This window comes from Mastigoproctus giganteus, chromosome 5, assembly GCF_048544385.1.
Source record: "Mastigoproctus giganteus isolate SK-2022 chromosome 5, ASM4854438v1, whole genome shotgun sequence".
NCBI lineage: Eukaryota > Metazoa > Arthropoda > Arachnida > Uropygi > Thelyphonidae > Mastigoproctus > Mastigoproctus giganteus.
In genome coordinates this window covers 210,404,666-210,432,300 of record NC_143579.1, presented here as the reverse complement: position 1 = coordinate 210,432,300, position 27,635 = coordinate 210,404,666, and the positions used below count along the sequence as shown (strand labels likewise).

Below are 27,635 nucleotides of genomic sequence, written 5' to 3'. Positions count from 1 at the left end.
CAAACAGTCCCAAACGCTAAATAAATTGGTTGCATTTCATATTTCTTTGTTGAAATCTATTTTTGAGTTTGAGCCTGGATTTTTAGTTTAAGATAAGTTTATAACTTGACCATGGAAGACCAAACTGTACTGCAGGAGATACCAAATTGTGGCACAACAAGGTCTCTCCATGGTTGAGTTATAAACTTATCCTAACTCAAAGATCAAAGACAGAATTCAACACAGTAATCCGAAACATAGTCATTTATTTAGTTGTTGGGGCTGTTTGGGTCTATTGTAATAACTTCTCTTCTCATTCCAGTAAACTAATTGAATACTTTATGGTAGAGTGTCTTTACTAACCGTACTTAGTAGTAATTCCATATAATGTCCTTCTCAAGTTTAATTAAAATTTGATGCAAATTCATTATAAGTCAATAAAATCACTCATTTTAAAATGTGATGAAACACACAAAATGCTTTCTGTTCAGGTCTATTCAAAGTGATTGCAGATCAGTAAGAAGTGATTGTTTGTGCCAAGAAGAGGTTAGAAAAAGTTGTTACATTAATTTGAGTAGAAAGTGTTTGTCTAGAAGTCTTGAAGTTATTGAATATCACTAAATTAACCCATTTTAACAAAAAATTATAATAATAAAAAAAGAAATAAAGAAAACTTTTAGATAGTGATTTTGAGGAAGGTTTGCTAATTAAACAAAATTTAATCTATTAACAGATGGTATGAGTGATTTCTCACTACCTCCACATATTTTAGATTGCTTTGCTTCAACATACATTAGATAATTAGGTAGCAAAATCAAATATAAAATTAGGACATTGACAGAATTTTTACAAGAAAGATTCAAACAATAGGTTGCCTTTGCTGATAGTAGTGATTACATTTACCAGGGTTATCTTAAGGTAGGTGCAGTGCCCATAAGCATTGGATACTTTGGGTATTAATACATTAGTGTTTAATATTTTTAATAATTACTGGGGCACTACAATTCCATTTCACACACAAAAATAAAACTTCAAGTACTGTACAGTAAGAGTATAAACTTACCTTTTAGGCAGTTTTGTTGAAGCAGTCTTCAATTAATTCATTTAAACAGTGTGTGATCATAATTTCAAGCATAATGATCTAGTGTCTAAGGATAGTCCCCAAAAGTGTGGAATTCCCTCCCCTTTCTTTGATCACATATGCAGCATATTTGCAAGTGTTAAACTTTGTTTGTCAAATACAATGGGAAGCAGATCATTGCAGTTTTATAAGTTTTTGATCAGAAAAATAATGCTGAAGCAATGAAAAATGTCCAGTCAGTAAAGGTTCATGAAGTGTTTAGCATTTAGAGTTATGTACAAATAAATGAATTTTATAAATTTCATTAAATTTTTTTTAAGAAAACTTTGAAGCGTAAGAATTTGAAAATACGGACAGATTGCAACTTATGCTAACCTGCACTTCCTTAATGTCAGGTGTGTTATTATTTATAGCAGTTTGCTCCACTTTTTTTTTTATTTTTATATTTCACCAAACAGTACAATACAGCAACAGCACAGACAAAATAAGAATACGAAAAATTTTTATTATTGTTTCTCAGAGCAAACTAAACTAAAATTACAATTAATTAGCTTTCGGCTGAGTGGACAGCCTTCTTCAGATAGAAAAATACTTTGAATGGCAGTTGGAATAGAGATGTGCACTGCCAGGATTGTGCGTGAGGTGCGTGGCTAATTGTTTGAGGTTGATGTTTGTGGCTGTGACGTATGGTGGTGACGTGGCCAGCGTTTGTCTATGGACAGAATTACTGCCTCTGTGATGGGGTTAACTTGACAACCACTGTTCCTGTTCAAAGAGGTATCCGAGCATTTTATGTTTAACGATTCCAACCAGGTGCGCCTTAGATAATGGTGGGACCTGTCCACGACCATGACATCGCGGTGTGGGTCAATGTCGTGGTGGGTTGTCCAGACATGCTCAGCGATAGCTGAGTGTTCCACATCTGCCAAACGGATCGCCCTTTTATGTTCTGAAAGACGTTTCTCGAGTCGACGTCCAGTCTCTCCAAAGTAGCAGCTAGTGCAGTCACGGCAAGAGATGCGATAGATGCTATCACATCTCTTGCCGTGACTGCACTAGCTAACCGCTCTGTAGAAGGGTGGGGACGGGTGTTTTTACGTTGGAAATGAGAGAACGCAGCTTCTTGCCTGGGAGTTGGATGCACTTTATCCCATGTGATTTTAGGATTCTACCGATCTGTTGTGACAAGTTGGGGTAGTATGGGATAAATGCCCTCGTAGATGACTCGTCACTATTGGCGTTGCTGTTGGTCGTCACGTTGTCCCGTGCCTGTAGATCACACCTGTCAAGGATGGGGTAGCCACACCTCGTAAGGTCTACTTTGACCCTGGTGATCTCTTTGCGTCTTTCATCTGCGGAGCTGGAGTGTGTCCAGGCGTGAGTTAGCAAGGTTCGGGCAGTGGAGAGGAGGTGGCCCCGCGCGTGTGCTGGCCGGAAGTTGGTAAATTGGCCAGCACACATAGGTTTGCGATAAACTGTCGTCTTCAAGCATGTGTCTTTGCGCCGGACAAGGGTATCTAGGTACGGTATAGTGTTGTTCGACTCCAGCTCAATCGTGAATTTTATGAAGGGCGATAGTGAGTTGAGGTGGGTTAGGAGTCGCTGACCTGAGTCTCTAGGGATAACTACGAACACATCGTCTACATAGCGACACCAAAAGGCGATGTGATCTGGTGCGTGTGTAAACGCACGTACCTCAAACTCCTCCATCACGATGTTTGCTGTGACTGAACTGACAGGGGAACCCATGGCTGTGCCATGTACCTGCTGGTAGATTGAGTCGTTAAACATGATTGCACCCCCTGTTAAGCACAGTCTGAGGGCGGCAGAAATGTCATCAGGCGTCAGTCTAGTTCTGTCGTTAAGGGTTTCATCATTGCCCAAGAGTTGTTTTGCACAAGAGATGGCAAGTTCCACTGGGATGGAGGGAAAGAGTGATATTACATTGAACGATGCCATGACTTGATCTTGTGAGATGGATATAGTGTGGATCCTTTCTATGAACTCAATACTGTTGGAGACGGTGTAGGTGGTCTTGCCAACTAGAGGAGAAAGAAGCCTCGAGACAAACTTAGGCAACTCGTAAGTCGGTGATCCACAGCAGGATACAATTGGTCTTAGTGGTGTGTCTTCTTTGTGTACCTTCGGCAGGCCGTAAAACCGTGGGATCTGACACCCGGAGGCACGGAGGTGATTACGGGTTGACTGCGTTATTTTCCCCTGTTTGAGCCAATTGTTGATGAGGATATTCACCTCTGACTACCGTCATTCCAAAACTCTGTTGGGGTTAACGGTTAAGGGTTTGTAGACAGAAGTGTCTCGTAAAAGCAGTAAGGCTTTCGCCATGTAATCAGCGTGGTTCATTACAACCGTACAACGGCCTTTGTCCACCGGTAGAATGACGATGGACGAATCCTGTTTCAGTGCCTTGAGGGTAGAAATCTGCATACGGCTGAGGTTTGAAGAGACGGGGCGAGCATGGTGTAGAACTGCTGCGGTCTTTAAGCGGATTGTGTTGGCTACATCTTCTGGGAGGCATGATAGACATGTTTCCACACCCAAGGCGATGTCGGTGATCGGTGGGTACTTTGGAAGAACGGCAAATGTCATGCCAGGGGTCAATAAGTTTATTTGTTCTGCAGATAACTGCTTGCTACTCAGGTTCAATACGAAATCTGTGCAAGTTGTGGAAGGGGCATTATGCTGGCGACGAAATTGATGGGATTCATTAATTAAAGTATTGAACTTACGTTTCTGTCGGGCACAATAATGATCTGATTCTCTGACGGCCTGGTAACATAAAGTATTGATTACATTGGTGTAGATAGGATCGGGAATCAGAGCCTTAATGTCGGCTAGTAGGGCTGCTTTGCTCGCTGAAGCACGTTGTATGTCATGGTGGAGGCAGCCGATCCATATGTGCAGAGTCTTGAAGCCGAAGTTCCGACAGGCACGTCCCATACGCTCATTAGAAAACGGTTGTTTATACCGAAACCCTTTCGGTATAATCTTGTTAGCTTTGCATCTATGTGCAAACCTCAGCTGTTGTCTGCCACGGGCTATAAAGATGAAATCTTTCTGTAGTCTCACAACCATATCGTATGCTGGTTGGCCAAGAATAGTCCGAATATAATGAAAAAGGCCTACGTGCTCTGGATTCATTACGAAAAATTTTTATTATTGTTTCTCAGAGCAAACTAAACTAAAATTACAATTAATTAGCTTTCGGCTGAGTGGACAGCCTTCTTCAGATAGAAAAATACTTTGAATGGCAGTTGGAATAGAGATGTGCACTGCCAGGATTGTGCGTGAGGTGCGTGGCTAATTGTTTGAAGTTGATGTTTGTGGCTGTGACATATGGCGGTGGTGACGTGGCCAGCGTTTGTCTATGGACAGAATTACTGCCTCTGTGATGGGGTTAACTTGACAACCTGTTCAAAGAGGTATCCGAGCATTTTATGTTAACCGTTAACCCCAACAGAGTTTTGGAACAATGGGAGTCAGAGGTGAATATTCTCATCAACAATTGGCTCAAACAGGGGGGGAAATAACGCAGTCAACCCGTAATCACCTCCGTGCCTCCGGGTGTCAGATCCCACGGTTTTACGGCCTGCCGAAGGTACACAAAGAAGACACACCACTAAGACCAATTGTATCCTGCTGTGGATCACCGACTTACGAGTTGCCTAAGTTTGTCTCGAGGCTTCTTTCTCCTCTAGTTGGCAAGACCACCTACACCGTCTCCAACAGTATTGAGTTTATAGAAAGGATCCACACTGTATCCATCTCACAAGATCAAGTCATGGCATCGTTCGACGTAATATCACTCTTTACCTCCATCCCAGTGGAACTTGCCATCTCTTGTGCAAAACAACTCTTGGACAATGATGAAACCCTTAACGACAGAACTAGACTGACGCCTGATGACATTTCCGCCGCCCTCAGACTGTGCTTAACAGGGGTGCAATCATGTTTAACGACTCAATCTACCAGCAGGTACATGGCAGAGCCATGGGTTCCCCTGTCAGTTCAGTCACAGCAAACATCGTGATGGAGGAGTTAGAGGGACGTGCGTTTACACACGCACCAGATCACATCGCCTTTTGGTGTCGCTATGTAGACGATGTGTTCGTAGTTATCCCTAGAGACTCAGGTCAGCGACTCCTAACCCACCTCAACTCACTATCGCCCTTCATAAAATTCACGATTGAGCTGGAGTCGAACAACACTATACCATACCTAGATACCCTCGTCCGGCGCCAAGACAAATGCTTGAAGATGACAGTTTATCGTAAACCTATGTGTGCTGGCCAATTTACCAACAGCAACGCCAACAGTGACGAGTCATCTACGAGGGCATTTATCCCATACTACCCCAACCTGTCACAACAGATCGGTAGAATCCTAAAATCACATGGGATAAAGTGCATCCAACTCCCAGGCAAGAAACTGCGTTTTCTCATTTCCAACGTAAAAACACCCGTCCCCACCCTTCTACTGAGCGGTTAGCTAGTGCAGTCACGGCAAGAGATGCGATAGCATCTATCGCATCTCTTGCCGTGACTGCACTAGCTGCTACTTTGGAGAGACTGGACGTTGACTCGAGAAACATCTTTCAGAACATAAAAGGGCGATCCGTTTGGCAGATGTGGAACACTCAGCTGTCGCCGAGCATGTCTGGACAGGTCCTACAATTATCTAAGGCGCACCTGGTTGGAATCGTTAAACATAAAATGCTCGGATACCTCTTTGAACAGGAACAGTGGTTGTCAAGTTAACCCCATCACAGAGGCAGTAATTCTGTCCATAGACAAACGCTGGCCACGTCACCACCATACGTCACAGCCACAAACATCAACCTCAAACAATTAGCCACGCACCTCACACACAATCCTGGTAGTGCACATCTCTATTCCAACTGCCATTCAAAGTATTTTTCTATCTGAAGAAGGCTGTCCACTCAGCCGAAAGCTAATTAATTGTAATTTTAGTTTAGTTTGCTCTGAGAAACAATAAAAAATTTTTCGTAATGAATCCAGAGCACGTAGGCCTTTTTCATTAAAATAAGAATAGCATATGACATTTACACACATGAAAATCAACCTTTAAAAAAATCAAAATTATACTTTTAATGCCATGAAATACACAATTTTTACATTTTTTTAAAAATACATGATTTGATCTGCACTTACACCATGATGCTGACTCAGTTCAACATTTAGTGTTCTGCACAAAGAAATTAGTACACCACAGTTTTCTTTTCAAATCACCCTGGTGCTAAATGTATGTATATTTTTGATTTTTAAGCATGTTTTGTGTATTTTCTTCTTAAAAATAGTTAATGGAAGGTCAGTGCTCAAATGATTTAATTATAAAGAAACATAGCATAAAGAAAGGCCATTACATCAGAAGTGAAAGGGGAGGGGGGGAAATGATAACATTTACAATGGCTTGACAGAGAATTACGATAGTTATGAGCACTATAGCTGGTAGCTGATTGAATGTGTATTTGCATTTATATCTACAGAAAGTTGCCCTTGTTCAAGAATATAGTCCCTGTTACATTGTAAATGCTAATGTAATATATAAATAATAATAAAAATAATAAAAACAACTGTATTATATTATTGTTTCTACGGGAGAAAACTGGTTCAGATTTAGTTCTGTTTTTATAATCACTGTACCTTACATGATGATAATCAGAAAACTTATAAAACTGCATACTTTGTCCAATAAATTAATAACAAAATTGAGGAATATAAATAACTAAATAAATGTAATTAAAAATTATCTAAATTTTAAATAATATAATATGTATTATTTCTATTAAAACCCCTTCTATGTTACAGGGATACGTTTGCTGAGTTGCTAACAAGTGGAGAACTTATTGAAAAGAGTTGTCTTACTCTTGATGGTGTGGAGTTTGAATTCTCTCATGTTTTAGCCAAAATTTGCTTCCACTGTCATTTTTCTGGTATGTATACTCTTAAATTCTATTTGTGCACGTTAAAAAAAAAGTTTTGTTCCTCACAAATCATGGCTTATGTATATGCACACAGCAATCATAAAAAATATTACCTCCAAGTTAGGAGAGTTGTATAATGATGATCATAATTTTTCATGAACAACCATAGTGCATGCTATTTCTAGCTGAGCTGTGGAATTTAAGACCAAACCAAGCTACATCATATAGCTTGGTTTAAAAATCTACATCATCGGTGTTGGGTCCACTGTTGTTTTGTATATTTATCAATGATATTGATGAAGGTATATCAGGCTCAGGCTTAGTGTCGAAGTTGCAAATGATACAAAGGTTGGCAGGGTTGTTAATGACAGTAATGGCAGTGTGCTACTGCAACAGAATCTGGAAAATTTGGGCAGATGGGCTAAGAAGCGGCAACTGAAGTTTAACCTTGACAAATGCAAAGTACTGCATATGGGTAGAAGTAACCCCAGAGAAACATACCAACTGTGTGGTACTACACTTAAGGTGGTAGAAAATGAAAAAGACCTGGGAGTAATTGTGCAGTCAGATATGAAGTTTTCTGAGCAATGCAGACAGGCTGCCAGGGCTGGTAATGGGGTTTTGTCAATGATATATAGGAATTTTTCTAGCAGGGAAAAGGAGGTGATTGTCCCTCTGTATAAGGCAATGGTCAGGCCACGCCTTGAGTACTGCGTACAGGTCTGAAGGCTTCATTTTAGGAAGGATGTAGATTTGCTTGAGTGTGTACAGAGAAGGGCAACAAGATTGGTGAGGGGAATGAAGGGATCCTCTTACCAAGAGAGACTTAAGTTCTGCAAATTGCAGTGGCTATAGACTAAGCACCTGCGCGGTGATCTGATTGAGGTGTATAAGGCCTTGAATGGGTTGAGTATGCACTGAATTCTGATGGGATCCTTCCACTTGTTCAGATTACGAACTTAAGGGGCCATAAATTCAAATTAAGAAAAGACAGATGTAGAATAGATGTGCGGAAATTTGCCTTTAGCCAGTGGGTGGTTAATTGCTGGAACAAACTTCCATCTGTCATTGTGGAAGTTGATAGGTTAAATAAATTTAAGGAGGAACTGGACAGGCATTTGGAGAGAATGGTGTGTTTTTTTTTTTTTTTTTTTTTTGGCTGATGCTGCATAAGCTCATACACTTGCTTTCTTGCATCACATGCCACTACTACTACTACGTAGCAACTATGCAGTTGACTTGTGCACACAGTGTTGGTGTGCACACAGCATTGTCAAGGCCACGTTATGTCAAGGATCTGGGTATATTCTTACCATATGTACGCCATATCCAAAAATTTCAATACTTCATACAGCATGTCCCACCCACTTTTATTATCATTGAATACATCACGAATTCTCAAACTAATAGAGTAAGCTTATCTGCGAAAAGATCTAAACTTCCCAAACACTTCCTAATTCATTTCACAAATATACATGGTCTCAATTCTAATCTCAACGATATCCATTTCCACTTACAGTCTACCAAATCCCATGTACTTTTTCTGACAGAAACTCAGTTATCAGTTGATTCAAGTAGTTGAATCAACCCATATCAGTTGCCCAAATTATTCGCTGTATGATTCCTTTCGCCTCAAAGGTGGTACTTGTGCATATGTCCGTTCTGATATTCCCTGTCAGAAACTTAGTAATTTGGAATCTCCTCTTTTCGATCTTCTCTGGCATAAAATCTCTCTACCTCGTGTCATATTCGTCTGTTCTGTCTACCATTCTCCCAATTCCACTAATCACTTGGAGCTCTTTGACATCCTCTCTTTGCAACTTGACTTTCTCCTGTCCAACTTTCCTAACAGTGAGGTAATTTTCCTTGGTGATTTTAATGTTCACAGCTCCAGCTGGCTTCCGTTTTCTAGTCACACAGACTCAGCTAGTCGAGATACTGAGGCTTTTGCAATTACAAATGACCTTGCACAGATTGTTCATTTACCTACAAGAATACCGGACAATCCTAATCATACAGCCAACATGCTTGATCTTTTTCTCACAAACAACTCTTCTAAGTACATGGTCAAAGTGAGAGGTCCTTTAGGCACCTCAGATCACAACTTGGTGATTGTCTCTTCTCCAATGGAGCCTTTATCTCATGGCTATTCCCAACCTCGTATTGTTTGGCATTACAAGAATGCAAAATGGGATGACCTGCGATATTTATTTTCTTCTTTTCCTTGGTCGGATTACTGTTTCAAAACTTCTGATGTCAACATTGGCTCAGATCGTGTCAGTGAAATTATTCTTGTAAGAATGGAATCGTTTATCCCACACTCCACTTTAAAATCTCGTCCTTTATCTAAACCTTAGTTTTCCAATAAATGTGCTAAGGCTGTTCAAGAGAAGAACATTGCATACCATAATTGTCTTGTTTCTAATTCTTCAGTTTCATTTTCTGCCTACACCAAAGCTTGCAACAATTGTAAAGCAGTTATTAATCATTCCAAACTAGAGTTTGAACAGGCTAAGAGTAGAAAACTTGCTTCTTGCCCTAATGGTAGCCGAGCATTCTGGTCTCTTTCCAAAGCTATTGGCCTCAACTTTTGCCCATCTCTGCTCCCACCTCTGTCCAAACCAGATGGTTCTGTTGTCACTTCAGCCAAGGATAAAGCTGACCTGCTAGCAACCCATTTTTCTTCCAACTCATGTATTATTGATCTTGATAAAACACCTTCCACCATTCCCAACACGCCCCATTCAATGTCTCCTGTGGTCTTCCGTCAAAAGGATGTCAGGATTTTGACAAATCTTGATGCTAAGAAAGCCCCAGGTCCTGATGGTATTTCTCCACTTGTTCTCAAAATCTGTGCTCCTGAACTTATTCCTTTTCTTTGCCGCCTTTTTTCACTTTCTTATTCTAAAGGTGTTTTTCCTTCTGATTGGAAATTTGCTCATATCCAGCCAGTTCTTAAAAAGGGTGACAAATCCCTCCCATCCAGTTATTATCCCATTGCAATTACTTCTACTCTTTCTAAAGTAATGGAGAAATCAATTAACAGCCAACTCTTAAACTACCTAGAAACCTTCCGTCTGATCAATGATCGCCAGTATGGATTCCGTCAGTGTCGATCCACTGGTGATATTCTGGCTTATGTTACCCATTTATGGACTAATTCTATGGAAAAGTTCGGTGAAACACAAGCAGTTGCTCTTGACATCTCAAAGGGTTTCGATCGTGTTTGGCATAAAGGTCTTCTAAACAAGCTTCCATCTTGTGGTTTGCCAACTGTTTTTTGTAATTGGTTATCCAGTTTTCTCTCTGATCGCTCACTGAGGGTGATGGTAGATGGCTCTCTGTCTTCTAACTTCTCCAGTAATGCTGGTATCCCCCAAGGTTCAGTTCTTTCCCCCACTCTTTTCCTCTTGTATATTAATGACCTTCCATTGACTGGAAATCCTATCCACAATTTTGCCAATGATAGCACATTGCATTCCACTTTTCATTTTGAGAAACCTTGCCCTGCTCATCATCAGCCATTTTAAATCCATTGCAGGATGAAGGCCTCTCCAACAACTTTCCAGTTCCTTCTGTTTTGTGCAATGGCCATCCATTTACTACCCACAAACTCATGAATTTCATTTTTCCCTCTCCATTGTTGTCTTCCAGGTTTTCTCTTAGCTCCTCTTGGGTACAACTGTGTTATTTTCTTAGTCCATCTGTCATCATGTCTTCGAGCTATGTGTCCTGCCCAAGACCATTTTAGTTCTTTAGTTTTGATAAGAATATCCTTTACTTGAGTTTTCTGCCTAATCCATGTGTTTCTCTTCTTATCTAACAGTCTGATTCCCAATATAATTTGTTCCATTTTTTGCTGTGTAGTTCTCAGCTTCTCTTCCATTCTTTTGGTGAGTGCCCAAGTTTCACTTCCATAAGTCATGGTGGAAAGTATACATTGGTTCATTATTTTACGTTTCAGACAAACTAGGATATTGCTCTGCAGTATGGGACTATATTTCCTGAATGCTATCCATCCAAAATTTATTCTTCTCTTGACTTCCAGCCATTTATCATTATTAGAGCTAATAACTTGTCCCAGATAAGTATATGACTCCACCTTTTCAATTACTGCTCCTTCAATCATTATGTCCCTTTCTGTGGCATACTTGTTCATCATTACTTTTGTTTTAGTCATATTCATCTTTAGTCCAAAATCCTTACTAACTGTGCATAACTGATTAAGATTTTCCTCTAATTCTTTGGTATCGTGGCTTATGACCACAGTGTCATCTGCAAATCGTAAATGGTTTAGGTACTCTCCATTCACATTGACTCCTTTCTGCGACCAGTCTAATCTACTGAAAACTCCCTCAAGGGCAGCAGTAAACAGCTTAGGAGATATTATGTCTCCTTATCAAACTCCTTTCTCAATTTTAAATTTGCTACTGTCTTTGTCTAGTCTAATAAAGGAGATAGCGTTCTCATATATTTTCTTCAAAATCATAATATATGGGGTATCTGTGCCTTTCCAGTGCCTAAAACATTGCCTTATGCTTTATGGAATCAAATGCCTTTTCATAATCCACAAATGCCAGGCATAATGGTGTTTTATATTCATTTGCTTTCTCCATTAGCTGTGATATTACGTGAAGGTGATCCATAGTTGAGAATCCTGTCCTAAAGCCATCTTGCTCTTTCGGTTGATTTTCATCAAGTATTCTTTCTAATCTGTTAGTAATGCCCCTTGTGAACAACTTGTAGATGTGGGATTGGTCTATAATTTCCAATTTCCAAACTAATTGGTCTATAATTTCCAATTTCTGATTTATCTCCTTTCTTATGCAGCAAAACTATGATTGCATTATTCCATTGCTTAGGCGTCACACCTTTTCTAATGCACTTTGTGAAGAGCCTTGCCAGTTTTTGTGTTATGTCTCTTCCTCCTAATTTTAACAACTCTACAGTAACTTCATCCCCAACCGGGCTAGCCAGGTGGGTAAAGTGCCTGCCTGGCAACCCAAAGGTTGCGGGTTCGAATCCCGCCTCGGGCTTGGATCAAAGTACTGCAAAAACCTTGGGAGGTGCATTATGGCTACAGAAGCCAATGTGCCAACAACTACCAAAATAAAAAAAAAAAAGTAACTTCATCTTCCACCGGGGCTTTCTGATTCTTCATTTTCTTCAATGTGTGTTCTACCTCATCAGGAAGAATATCGGGTATGTCGTATGTGTTGCTAATTTGCGATCCATCTTTCCCACTGCTGGCATCATTCCCTCGCTACTTGTATAATTCTCTATAGTAGTCTTCTGCTATTTGAATTATGCCTTCTCTGCTATTTATAAGTACACCATTGGTATGGTATTCTTCAGTTTTAGTATCATTTGTCCTTCTGTATTACTGCTCGTGGCTGCCGATTTAAGTCTTTTGTTTTCCCTTAATTCTTGTTCTACTTTTCTTGTGTTAAATCTTCTTATGTCCTCTCTCTGAGTCTCTTTCTAATGGCTTTGCATAACTCATTATACTAAATTTTCTCCTTGTCAGTGTTTATCTTGCTCTTCATTTGTCGCCTTCGGTTCATCATAACAAGTGTTTCTTGACTAATTTTTCTTCTTTGGATTTCTTTTTCACTATAGGTTTCTTGGGCTTTATCACTTTCAGAAAGTTGTAATATTCCTCGTCGATATCTTGGTCCTGAGCTTAATTGTTCTTAAGTTCCAGTACATACTGCTTTTTCTCATCTTCTGTTATCTCAAAGACCTCTGTATTATTTACTCGAGTCAGTTTTTTTGCTTTCCTACGTCTATATCAAGTGTACATCTTACCATTCTGTGATCATTTCCAACATTTACCTTATTCAGGACGGTAACATCATTCATGATATATCTTCTGTTAATGAGGATGAAGTCGATTTCATTAGTTGTTAATCCATTTGGACTCTTCCATGTCCACTTTCTGTTCACTCTTTTCTTGAAAAAAGTGTTCATTACTGACAATCCTTGAGATTCTGCAAATTCCATGTCTTAGCACTAGCATTAGTAGAGGCATTTGATGCAAGAAAGCAAGCTTATGCAGCATCAGCCAAAAAAAAAAAAAAAAAAAAAACACTTCCACTTCACCCCTCTGTTCGTTCAAAATACCTGTCCAGCTGAGCCTTAAACTTATTTAGGCTATCAACCTCCACTACAAGGGATGGAAGTCTGTTCCACCAACCAACCACCCGCTGGCTAAAGGCAAATTTCCGCACGTCTATCCTACATCTGTCTTTCCTCAATTTGAATTTATGCCCTCTCAGGTGATTTTTCTGAGCTAGAGGAAGAATCCCATCAGCACTGAGCATGCTCAAACCATACAAGGCGTTATACACCTCTATCTGATCACCTCGCTGGTGCCTAGTCTCCAGACACTGTAATTTGCAAAACTTAAGCCTTTCTTCGTAAGAGCTCCCCTTTGTTCCATTCGCTAATCTTGTTGCCCTTCTCTGTACTCGTTCCAGCAGCTCTACATCCTTCTTGAAATGAGGCCTCCAGACCTGTATACAGTACTCTAGGTGTGGCCTGACCATTGCCTTATACAAGGGAATAATCACTAACTTATCCCTGCTGGAAAAATTCCTGTATATCATTGACAATACTCCATGAGCTACTCTTGCAGCCCGTCTGCACTGCTCAGAGAACTTCATATCTGCCTGCACAACCACCCCCAAGTCCCTTTCATTCTCTACCACTGTCAGTGTAGTACCACAGAGTTGATACGTTGCTCTGCGGTTGCTGTTTCCCATGTGTAGCACTTTACATTTGTCAATGTTAAACTTCATTTGCCACCTCTCAGCCCATCTGCTCAACCTTTCCAGATCCTGTTGCAGTAGCATAGTGTCAGTAGTGTCCTTGACAACCCTGCCAACCTTTGTATCGTCTGCAAACTTGGACATTAAGCTTGATATACCATCATCAATATCATTTATAAATACAGAAAACAATAATGGACCCAACACTGAGCCATGAGGGACTCCACTAATAACATTAGTCCACGATGAGCAGTGTCCATTGTTTACCACTCTTTGTCTTCTCCCCCTCAACAACCCCTTTATCCATAGCAGCAATTTGCCTCCAATGTCACACTGCTCCAATTTGTGTAGCAGTCTTCCATGTGCAACAGTATCAAAAGCCTTTCTAAGATCCAAGTATATAATATCAAAGCTATTCCCTGCATCCAGTTCTTTTGTGACTGCATCATAGTATCCAATCAAGTTGGTCAGGCAAGACTTCCCCTTAACAAAACCATGCTGTGTCTGAGCTATAACTGAAGTCTTGTCTAAATGATCCTGCAGTGCTTCTTTAACCAGTGCCTCCATTAATTTTCCTGGAACAGAAGTTAAGCTCACAGGTCTATAATTACTTGTGTCAGCCTTTGATCCTCCTTTGTGAATTGGGGTCACATTTGCACATTTCCAGTCTATGGGTACCTCCCCGAGTCCAAGGAAGCTCTCATAATTATGGCTAAGGGTTTGCTTACTTCCTTTGCTGCCTCCTTTAATATAACTGGATAGATCCCATCCACCCCGGGTGCCTTTCTTGTGTTTATCTTCAACAGTTTCTCCTCCACTTTACTCCCAGTTATTTCAAGATTCTGTAGCTTACTGCTAGAGTTGAATACACCTCTGGCATTCCCCTCGCTGAATAACTCCTCATGTGTGAATGTCGATGCAAAATATTCATTTAGTTTGTTAGCTACCTGAGCAGGCTCATCAACAGTTGACCCATCAATATCAAGTGGACCAATCTGATTCATCCCCTTCCTTCTAGAGTTTACATAAGTAAAGAACTCTTTTGCTGTTTTTCTTTGCATTCCTTGCCAAGGATTTCTCGTAATCTGCCTTCGCCTGCCTAACCTCCTTTGTAACTTGGTTGCATATCAACTTGTATCTATCATAGGCTTCTGTGTCATGTGTTAATTTGTAAGTATCCCATGCATTTTTCTTCTCTGCCATATGCCTCATTAGTTCATCTGACATCCATTTTGGCCTAAACCTTGAACAATATTTCTTAGTTGGTATGTAAAGCCTAGTAGCTTCCAAGATAAGTTCTTTGAATGCTTCCCATTTTGAATTTGCTGTTGGTAACATCATCAGTTGGTCCCACTGTATAGAATTTAAATACTGTCTCAGTCCATCGTAGTCGCCTTTACGGAAACAATAACCCTTCCCTTTACCCCTAATGGTAGTTACCTCTTTGAGTAAATTCCACTTCAGCACACTGTGTTCACTGCCACCTAGTGGTTCATTTATCTGCAGATTCTTAATGCATGAAGAATCACTACTGATAATCAAATCCAGAGTATTACTCCCTCTAGTTGCCTCCCGAACATGCTGATGTAGAAAACAATCATCCAATAAATCCACAAAAGCCCTGCTAGTGTGAGTAACCAGCCCCCAAATTCCAGTCAATATCTGGGAAATTAAAATCTCCCATTATAAGACTCTGATTTACTGGCCCACTCTATTTCCCTGTACAGTTCCTTATTATACTCATCAGAGTCATTAGGCCTATAGCACACTCCTACTCTCAATTTTGATCTCCCAATGCTTATGTCACACCAAACTGACTCAACACTGCACTGTCCAGCAATAAGTCTTTCGCCTCTTTCATCTCTTTCACCAATTCCAAAATTTCCTATAGTTCCCCTTTCTGTGCTGTTTTGTCTTTTTCCAACCTTAGCATTGAAGTCCCCTATAATAATAGCATAGTGTAGTGTAGTGGGTTTTCTGCTCATCTAGAAGACTCAATTTTGGTGTGCATTTCTTCAACCTCTTCATTATCATGGCTTGATGTTGGTGCATAAATCATTATAACCTTTAGCTTGTACCTCTTAGAAATTTTGAGCATTAGTCTTGACACCCTTGGTGATGTACTTTTTAATTCCAAAATGGTTTTTTTTTTTTTAATCTTTATGGTGCTTCCGTAGCCAGGTGGGCAGGAGCAGCAGTGCATAGCACATGCTTCTTGATTAGACTGGGGTTCGAGCCCATGACCACCAAATACGGAGGATGTGGAAAGGTCAGGGAATGACCACCGCATATCCCAGGAGTGATATGGCCTTAGTTGCTAATGCTCCTAAAAAAACCAAAAAAATTATAATAAATCTTGATGGACCAGAAACCCAACTCCACCTTCACTCCTTTCACTGTTTCCATTGGTGTACAGCAGATTTCCACTTGGTAAACTTATAAGTGATTCATTTCTTCTTCTTGTTTCAGCCAAACCGATGATATTCCAATTCACATTTTCTAATTCCTTTTCCAGCTCTAATATCCTGTCTTTACTGATGAGTGATCTTATGTTGTAACAGACCAAGTTCAGTTTCCGTGCATGGCAGCCTGGTCATACCCAGAGATTCTTAGCATCCTCTGCTTCCACTCTGATCCTCTCACTGCCGTAAGAGGGGGAGTGAAAGCCGCTGCGGACTGAGGGCCATTTGTTTCTTCATGCTGTCATATGCTGGAGGGTTTGGTCTTTTCCTCTTCACGCTGACCAGGCGTCTTGAAGAGAACCACTCTACACGTTTGTTGCCACCTAAGTGGCGTAACAGGGCTTACCATCGAGAAGGTGTGCATGAGTGGATTTTATGGAGGCAGGCCAACTGGACTTCTCCTAAATCTTCTGTAATAGAAAGATATTGGATCCATCAGTGTTTTAGACTGAGTGGCTGTTAACACACAGAATACCTGTTCCCCTCTAAGCCCCTGCCCTGCTCAATCAGCTTCAACTTCTCGAAAATCTGCTACCAATTCCTTAAATGCCGATCTCCAGGTAATTCTCCAGTGGGGCAAAGACAATTTAGTTGATTTCAATCCTTCTAAAACTCAGTCTTGTCTTATATCTCGCAAAAAGGATTCTTCTGCTCCTATGCTTATCTTTGGTGACACTCCGATTTCTAGGCAAAATGATATATCTCTTTTGGGGATTACCCTGACTTCTAATCTCTCTTGGCACAAGCACATTACAAATATTGCTTCCTCTGCATCTAAAAAACTTGGTTTTCTCTTTCACTCTTGGCGTTACTTTTCTTCCAAACAGCTGTTCACTCTTTATAAATCGCAAATCCATCGTACCATGGAATATTGTTCCCACATCTTGGGGTGATGCCCCCAAAACCTCTCTCAAGCATCTTGATTCCATTCAGAAGAGAGCAGTTAGGTTCATTAATGATTCATCTCTAACAGAGTCTATCCACTCGCTGTCTCATAGACGTACTGTTTCTGCTGCATGCCTCTTCTACAGATACTTCCATGGGGACTGTTCTTCTGAATTGGCTTCTATAATTCCCCCTCTCTCTTTCAAAACAGTCCGAACACATGCCGCCACCAGCCAACATCTATTTACTGCCCAACTTCAAACTCACAGAACCAACTTTTCATCTTCCTCGTTTATTCATTCAACTGCTGTTTTCTGGAACAACCTTCCTTCGTACATATTTCCTGAAAATTACAGTCTGCAGAAGTTCAAGTCTAATGTCAACCTCTAGCCCAAGCACGGTACTAAGTACTATATGTTCCAATACCTCGTGTTTGGGGTTTACATAAAAAAAAAAAAAAGAAATAATTAATTTGATTTATTTATGACTATCCCCCTGGGGGGGGGGTAAGTTCATATTAAAATCATTCACGATTGAGTGTTGAGAGATTAACAGTCCTACTAGAAAGGTATGAGGTTTTCTCCTATACTTTAAGATTATTATAATAATGACTTATTGGGCTTCGTAGTCCCTTTTGATTTGAATTAGTAATTTATTTTTATAATGCAACTCTGAACATCATTCACAACAGAAAAGTGTTCATGTGGTCATCACTGCATTTCTCTTTTTCTGAATATGCTTAAATAGTTAAGTTTTTTAATTTCTGTTATCAATATGCTCACTGATCACTGAATTATGATCACCCCATCCATATGGACTATGCTGCATAGCTCGCAGTATAAAAAAACCAAACAACTTTGTACACTAGATCAGTGGTAATTTTCATCTGGTTATGCAAGTCAAAGTGATTAGCAATTATGGGGTGTAGTACAGATATCATGGAGTTTCAAAAGGGCATGATTGTGGGAGCTTATGAATCTGGTGCTTCCATATCAGAAATGGCACACCTTGTCAGTTGCTCAGGTCTGCTGTGGTTGAGGTGTACTACAAAGAATGGTATTGAAGGGTGCATTGCATTGTATGGGCTTAACAGCAGGTCACTGTGTGACGGTTAACATTCCAATACAATATAGCGAAATGAAAGAACAATAGCCCAAATGAGGATGGACCTCACACCAGATGTATGGGGTTCCACAGCAAATGACTCAAGACACCCTCTCCTCACTGCTGATTCACCACCAGCGCATTCACCATCATTGATGGTGAATGCACTGGTGTCAACAACATGCTGGCTGGACATTGAAGAACTGGAAGTGAGTGTGCTAATTAGATGATAGTCTAATACCTAATGCAATAGGCCAATACCTTTGTGCGTGGCACGAGCAATATGAGTCCATGGACCCATCATGTATGGGGCATGTTTTGCTGGCAAGAACTATGACCCCTGTTGTGTATGGACAAGCATTTCACTGGTGAGGTCTACTGGCAGCCCTTAGGAGAACACATACACCTTACCATGTCGCATTTTTTCCTGGACAGAAACAGGACCTTCCAAGATGATAATGAGCTGAGTCATTGGGCCCACACAGTGCATGGTTTGAGGAACACGGTGAAGTATCACCCATCTTGATTTTTTATTTTTATTTTTTTAGCTGGTACAGCATAAGCTATAGGCTTCCTTGCACAATGCGACCATTGCTAATACTAATACCTCCAAATTCACCTGACCTCAATCCAATTTAACACCTGTGGGATGTTTTGGAGTGGAAAGTGAGGTGTATGGACATGCAGCTGTCATCTATTCTAATACTGTGGAAAGCCGTGCAGGCAGCACCGGTACAGATCCTTATGGATGTCTTCAAACATCTAATGGAGTCATTGCCTAGATGAATAGTGGCTGTTATCCATGTGAATGGTGGCACAACATGGTATCAGGTAGGTGGTTCAGTGATCACCAAATGTAAAATAGTAGTTACTCATTTTTGGACATTTTATTAACCAAATTCCATCTGTGGGGCAATTGTTCCAGTTCTAATGCTTGTTTTGTGAAAAATTTACAATTGCAATTTGTGTCCTTTACTGTCTACATATTATATAAAATTTAAAAATATATAACAAATTGTGAAAATTTAATCAGTTGCGATTTTGCTTATTCGTGGAGAATACAGAGATTGATATTCAGCAAATTATCATTGAGTTTAGGTTTTATAAAAAAAAAAAAAATGCAACTCTTACTATCTCATATTTGTTAAATTCTGTAATTACTTTTGAACATACATACATACATGTATTATTTATTTTTAATATGCAAGGAGAAAAATATTACATCAAAACTTATTGTAATGTTAAATTAACAAAATCAATAACTATTCAGTAATTAAATAAAACAGTATTGGCTATTGTCAATAAACAGATAAATGGCCAAAAGTGTGAATGTAAATATTCACACTTTTGGCCATTTGTCTGTTTAGCCACTGTGATAATAAGTTCACTTGTCATTTTTATCATTAAAATATCATTGATAGTAGTACTCCAGCCATATCTCTTGGAAACAGTTGAGGTTGATCCTTCTATAACTGCTTTGGATTGCTGGGAAGACCAATATTCTGAGAGATATAGATGACATTAAACAGCTGCTGCTGAAAGAAACTGTAGCCAGAATGTGTCATTGAACCTCTCCTCTAATGTTGGAGATAGGTTAAATGGATAGTTCCACCAAACATTTAGAGGAACTGCCCATTGAACTTTGCCTTAACAGCTTTATAGTAGCAATAGCAAAAATTTTAAAAACGGGTAGTGAAATTAATGCCAGAATTGTTAGGCTGATCTTTTTATGGACCAAAGCCCAACCATGAAAAGAAAATTGAAACTGCTGTATACCTTATAAAGAACTCTGTAATGAAATTATGAAGAGAAATAAACAGCTATTACCTACACATTTCTTGATGTTCATTTCTATCTCCACTGACTGTCTCCATTGCATCTATTTATTCCATTAGTCAATCACCTCTGTCACCTAGTATTTGTAAATTATTCTTGATGAGTTGTATTTATTTTGAAGCATCATTTCTGCAATATCCATTGTAAGCATGCTGTAGTTGTAAGTGGGCATTTTAGATTTGGTTTTCAGCAGAACAGTAGCCTCAAATAAGTGTAAGATATTAGTCTCAGTGTTTGTCATTCATTTGTTATTAACACGATAAATAGGATGTGACAACATGTACATAGAGATCAGGGAAATTAAAGGGATGCATAACAAAAAATAGTACATGTTAGAAACAATGCCATACTTGAGAACCTTTTATGTTTTGGTGATAGTTTTTTTACAGGTGTACAAAACATCTTAAGAGTTTTGTACACCTGTTCTTGTGGTTTGTTTGTTATAGTCGTTTTTATTATTTATTGATTATGTGAGCTTTATTTGTGTCATTTAGAAGCAAGATAGAAAAAATCACGCTCCCAAAGATCTCCTTGGAGAGGGAATTTTCTGGTTGAGAAACATATCATCATCCCTTGAGGATATCTTTTGGGATGCAAATGGTTGCAGTGAGGGCATGTTCTGACTGCTAATTGAGAAACTTACACTACCCTGTTTACATCATTTCTTCATTACTGTTTTTATTACAGTTAATTCATAGTAGTTGATTGTGATAAATTCCATTGTTAACATCTAAATAAAAGAGAGAATACCTTTTTCCAACTTTAATTTTTTTAACATGAAATTAAGGTTGCAATTGATTAAATTATTTATCCTTTTATTTAAGATATTTTCTCTAATTTTGCAGTTGTAGAGCAAGTAGGACTAAGTGCCTCATTGTATAGCCGCTCCATCCAAGATGATCACATATGTTTACTAGTCAAGCACTTAGTAAGTATATTTTTAAGTATTTTTGTTTAAGATTTTAATTATATCCAACATTAATATTATATAATCTAAAAAGTATATTGCCCAGTAATCCCTTCTCTACTATGGGTAATACATTCTTGAAAAGTATCACTGGAAAGGCTCAAGTCGTACAGAAAATAGAAAGTTCGGGGGAAAATAGTAAATATGCCAATAAAATATGAAAAAACACACTAAACTTTATTTTCCTTTTATGCAATACAAAAATGCAGTTTTTAGCACAATAAGATAAAAAGATTAATGATTGAACAGATATGTATACATACAAAATGTTGGTAAGCTTCAAAGCCTTTCATAACAAGTCCAGAATACATCTGTCAAAAACATAAATGTAGTCAGAAACATAACTCTGCAGAGTCAGTAACACATCCATGTGCAGTGCCACAGAAATTAGTTGTTCTTGTCATGGCATGAACAACTAATTTGAAATAAGTATACTGATTTCAAGTGAGGTGTTCTCAGTTGCTACATATACTGGCTTGTAAATTCATTAATTGCTGATGGCCTACACCATCAGCAGTTAAATGAATTGCTAATGGTGCAGGCAATTGTTAACTATCGATGATGTTAGCATGACACACCCAGCAACAAGCAGGAAGGTTCGTGGAAGTTCATACACATGACTAGTGGGTACTTAATATAACACTCTCATCAGATATCCCTGGGAAACATCAACCTGGAGTTCAAGCAATAAACAGGAGTTGAAATCTATAGAAACACACCATATATGTGCATCTCCACAGCCTTTAGAAAGCAATGATGCTCAAGCCAAACATTGCCAACTGCAACTGGCAGTCTCACATTGCACATGATGGAACAGATGCCATAATTCACCCATAGAGCAGTGAAAATCAGTTCTGTAACGCGACAAATCTCGTTACAACCTATTCTTATTCAGTAGGCAGGTTTTTGGTGGACGCCTGGAGTATATTTTTTGCCACAGTGCATTGTACTAACATTCAATGTCAGAGGAGGTGGTGTTATGGTGCAGAACTGTTTCACATGGTAGTAGCTTTAGTAGTGCAAGGAATCCTGAACATTGTATTGGTAACATTCCAGAATGGTACATGAACATGAATGTACAAAAGTTGGAATGTCTAGTGCAGAAGCCCATTGTGTAACACCTGTGGAATGAAGTGAAATGTCAAGTGAAGGCCAAACCATGCCCTACGTCAGTGGGTTAACTGGTCACTGTTCTGCTGGAGGAATGGATTGTAGTAATCTATCATTCATTAGTGGAAAGCTGACCCAGGTGGGTGTATTGTGTACCAGAGCAGCATGAAAAGGGTTACTGATGTGCCATTGTGTATCAAAATACTTTTTTGGAGGGTAGTGTATGGTACTGATGGGTTTGAAAGGTGGGCTGAACTTCTCTGGTACAGACCTATGTTTGTTTTAACAGAATAATACCCCATGCCATACTATTGGTGATGTTCCAGAATGGTGCATGGACTTATCAAACTGTGTTACCCAAGACTTTCTTCAAATTTGCTGCAATTTTAGAAATAGTTTCATTGAGTTCAGTTGGTTGTCACTCTTTAGGTTTGACTCAAATGACCAAAGCTTGGGAACCACTGAGAAAGAACACAAACAAATCCCCTCCCACTGAACTGTACACCAGAGCTTCCCCCTTCCATGATCTATGAGAGACAGAAGCAATAATTGTCATATTCTTTTGTTTAAGGAGACTGTCTTTAATTTATGTATATAAGAAAAATGCAGATTGTAAAATTTTAGCATGTAAATACAAAACAGAGGCAAAGAGATGGTTATTTATTTATATAAAGCAGTAGCTAGGCCACATTTTGAATCTTCCATACAGATTTGGAGACACCATTCCAGGAAAGATATAGACCTGTTGGGAGTGGGTACAGAGAAGAGCAAAAAATGGTTAAATGCACAAAGGGGAATTCTCATTGGGAGGCAGTGTTCTGTAAGTTACAATGTTTGGAAGCCAGCTGAGTAAATTAAATGCAGGGCATCTTTGCTCTTAGTCATGTAACATACACAAAGGGGAAGGATTAAATTTATATTGAAGGAGAGGATAAAATTGTAGATTGAATGTCTGAAAATTTTCCTTCAAAGAGTGATTGACTGCTCGTACCTATTCTTGTAGAAGTTAGAAGTTTATCTAAATTTAAAGAGAAATTAGAGAAATACTTGAAAGAAATGGTTACGTGAAATGAGGAAAGGTGACATTAATTAATTAATCTTTTTTTTTTTTTTGGCTGATGCTAAAAAAGCTTACTTCCTCACATTGTTTTTTCCAGTTCTAATACTAATTAGTATTAGCAATGGCCACATAGTGCAAGGAAGCCTATGGCTTATGCTGCACCAACCAAAAAATATAATAAAATAAATAAATAATAATAATAAAATAACAAAAAATACATAAAATAAAATAAAAAGAATAAAAACAAATTAATAATAATATTTTAAAAAATAATAATAATAAAAATTAATAAGAGAAAAGGAAATGGACAACCAATGCATTTCCCTCCTCCCTTAGGTAATTATCCAGCTGACCTTTGAATTTCCCCAGACTGTCAGTGTCTACCACCCATTTAGGTCACTTATTCCAGTAATTTATAATTCGCTGCTAAAATAAAACTTCCTGTGATCCAATCTAAACAACTCCCCCCATAACTTGAAATTATGGCCCCTAGTTCTAGAATCATTTATAATTGTGAAAATTTCATGCTTATTCATTTTGATTATGCCTCTCGGAGTCTTAAACATCTCAATCAAGTCTCCTTTAAGGTGCCTAGTTTCCAAGCTCTACAACCCACATATTCAAAGTCTTTCCTCTTATGAACGCCCTTTTGCGTATCTCACCAGGCGAGTTACCCGTCTTTGGACCCTTTCAAGAAGAACAATGTCTTTCTTTAGGTGCGGTCTCCATACTTGAACACAGTATTCCAAGTGTGGTCTAACAATAGCCTGATATTATGGGATTATGACGTCCTTATCTCTACTAGTGATTGTTTGAGAAATCCTCGATAGGACACGATGGGCCCTCCTTGCAACCAGTCTACAATGCTCAGAGAACTTCATATCTGACCGTATCATAATACCCAAGTCCCTTTCCTCCACTACCGGCTTTAGTTCAACTCCGCCAAGTGTATAAGTTATTTTGGGGTTACTGTTCCCCAGGTGCAATACCTTACACTTTGCTGGATTAAAGCATAGCTGCCATTTTCTGACCATCTCTGAAGTCTATCTAGATGTTGTTGTTGTTTTCAGGAGCATTAGCAACCAAGGCCATATTGCTCCGGGGATATGCAGTGGTCATTCCCTGACCTTTCCGCATCCTCCGTATTTGGTAGGCACGGCATCGAACCCCAGTCTAATGTCTATCTAGATCACTCTGAAGAAGCTCTGCTTGGCAGCAATCATTAACTACTCTACCAATCTTTACATCATCTGCAAATTTAGACATCGTGCTCTCTATCCCTTCACCAATATCATTTATGAAAATTAAAAACAACAGTGGTCCTAATACTGATATGATCTCCATTGTCAATGCGCCAATAAACAACAAAACAACCAAACCAAACCTAATACTGATCCTTGGGGAACCCCACTTCTTACATCAACCCAATCTGAGGAATAGCCATTTATCACAACCCTCTGCCTCCTGCCCTGAAGCCACCCTGCTATCCATCTAAGGATTTTATCTGTGATTCCAACCCGTTCCAGCTTAAAAAGTAACCGCTCATGTGGAACTGAGTCATATGCTTTGCTGAAATCCAAATAAACAACATCGAAATTATTCCCTGAGTCTCTTGAGTAACTCTGTCAAAATAGCTAACCAGATTATACTATGTATAAGTTTAGTGCGATAGCATCAAAGTTTCGTGCGATAGCATCAATAATACATAGCCAAATCTGAATTAACAGAATATTTGCAAAACGGCATTGTTTTAAGATATATCTCATAATGTGATATAACTTATCATGGTAACTCGTTGTGAATACCTTCACGAGTTGCCATGATATTGCACTATGTCGAATAAGTAATGCTTCACCTGAGGAGAAGACTAATGTTACTTATTCTCAGGTGGATACCACCGCCAAGACGGCACCATTTCAGAGCTATTTGGCCATTCTTCAGTGGGTGGGTGGGTAAGTACCCAAGTGATGAAATGAGGGCAAAACAGTTATGAAGTATAACTCCACAATATGAGAGATGCGTGATGGTGTATGATGTGTTTAGACTATAAAGCGTTTAAGGCTAAAGCCTCAAGCTATGAAAAAGTCTAGATTATTTTTAAGTTTAGTGCGATAGCATCAATAATACATAGCCAAATCTGAATTAACAGAATATTATTCTCAGATGGATAAACTAAACTTATACATAGTCTAGACTTTTTCATATCTTGAGGTATATTGGAGGTACATTGGCACTTTTCCAATCCAGCGAGATCACTCCCGAGTCCAGTGATGCTCTCATAATTAGCCTCAATGGTTCAATGCACTCACTTGCCGCCTCCCTTAAGATTATAGGTTAATGCTATCAACCCCAGGAGCCTTACTGGCCTGTAGGCTCGAAAGTTTTTTCATTAAATAAACATGTGAAATTTCAACATCATTAATTACATTTTTTTCAACTTCACTCCCAGGATTTCTCATTGATGTGAAGGGTTTTTCTTCTGTAATATAAAGATGGGTTTTCTTTTTTCCCAATGCTCGTGTTTATAGTATTAAAAAAACTTTGCTTTCCAAAAATTATACTAGCAACCCACACCAATCAATTCTTAACATATATATTGATTTAATCAAAAAATGACATAAATGCCTATTAATCATAATAATATTAAATCAGAAACACTGATTAGTTACTATTTTTTGGCTGATGCTACAAAAGCTTACTGTCTTTGTTTTTCCAGTACTAATACTAATTATAAAGACAGGTTTTCTTTTTTCCATGTTCATTATTTACAGTAATAATCCTATATAATAGTATAAATTCTTAGCATAATAATAAATTTGTAAATCGTAATACTGATTTAACAGAATTTTTTTAAGCAAATGTTTCTCATCTGTATTCTGAAATATTCAAATGTTTTTTTTTTTTTTCTTTCCTTTCTAGAACCCCAATCGCCTCAGTATAGACGGTAAGAGCACAAACAGCCAGCTTCTGTCAAGTGTGTTAGATGAAATGAAGATGCTTTTATGTCCTTCATCAAGTAAAACACTATGAGGATAGCAATATTAATTCTTTATTGTTGGGAAATATATTCAGTATTCCTATTCCTCCTCATATAAGAAACTTTTAATCACACATACATGTGCAGAGGAGGAAGAAAAGGAAAGGTGGACAACAAAGGATTTGGGTTGCATAGTGACATTCTTATGCAACCATGCCATCAACAAGTTATTATGTCGGGGTATCCAAATTGTTGCAAGTACTCAAAGTACTAGAATCTTGAAAGAATTTTGATTATTTCAAGTGAGATGTGGTAATTACTAACATTCCGAAAGTAGTCTGGCCTGTTTAAAAAACAAAAGAAATGGACTAAATATAAAACAAGCAAAATATTTTGGCAGTTTATAGATACCTTTAAACATACTGTTGCGTGTATGTATATACACGATTTTTATTTAGTTACTTTTGTTGATTTACTGCTTCATTATTTTATGTGCTCTTTTAGAGTATCTATGAATATATATGTTAAGAACAAAAAAATCTTAATTTATGCTGGCATTTGTTGTGTAAATCCACAATTTAATGCCATTTATAAATTCAAGGCATCAAAATGCTAATTGTTTAAGTATCTAGAATTTCCATTTGATAGATGGAATTGATCCTTCAGTGTGAGGAAGGCTTTTCAGCATTTGTAAAATATGATCAAAAAATCAGGAGGTTACCGAAATGTTCTCTGTAAAGCTGCGACATCAGCTGTAAATTATGCTATTTAAAGTCTTTTATGGGAGCCTCTAATAAATTTTCATATTCTGAACAACTCCCTCCATAAAAAGGCAGAATTGCTGTTGTTACTGTGCGTAATTCTTCCCCCCCCCCTCCCACCCCACAGAAAGGTAATTGTGGCAAGGAAAATAACTATTCTTGTTAAAGGAAAACATTGTAAATATATTAGTGCTGGAATAAATGTCTTAATAACTGAAAGTGGTTATATATGTTTATACATGTGATTTTTATATTAAATTTTACTTTTTTGTTTTGTTTGATGACTGTTCTGTTTTAGAACTTCAACATAGTCTTATTTTTAAAAGCTAGTTATTAAACTTTTTTAATCTGAATACTATAATTCAGATTAAAACTTACTCACACCACTGGAATGGCTTCTTAATGAAGATTATATTTTTCAGAAATAAGATATAGAACTACTAAATTTTTAAAATTTTGAAAACATTTGTAAAAACAGAAATGCAAATAGAAAAACAGTATGGGGAGGAACAAAAGCTCTTCCTAGAAATTAGTGTTGTACTGACATCTGCATCACCTATCCATCACAGATGCAGTCATCCACCATGACAGTGTAGTGGTTTTTTTCACTTTGTAATTTGAACAAAGGTGGTGTAAGATTTAATTTTTCTTGCAGACTTAACACATTCTCTGTTATAA

The 27,635-nt window shown here is 38.5% G+C and overlaps 1 protein-coding gene across 2 annotated transcripts in view; it reads left to right on the top strand.

The window, feature by feature from the left end:
* Positions 1–27,083, top strand: part of g (adaptor-related protein complex 3, delta 1 subunit-like garnet) — a 364,057-nt gene extending 336,974 nt beyond the window's left edge. For both annotated transcript variants that reach the window (XM_090374354.1, XM_090374353.1), the window contains exons 31-33: positions 6,910–7,034; positions 20,928–21,010; positions 26,139–27,083. In XM_090374354.1, the coding sequence (XP_090230480.1) occupies positions 6,910–7,034; positions 20,928–21,010; positions 26,139–26,249 (319 nt within the window). In that variant the 3' untranslated portion in view covers positions 26,250–27,083. The remainder of the gene's footprint in view (positions 1–6,909; positions 7,035–20,927; positions 21,011–26,138) is intronic.
* Positions 27,084–27,635: the final 552 nt, after the last annotated feature.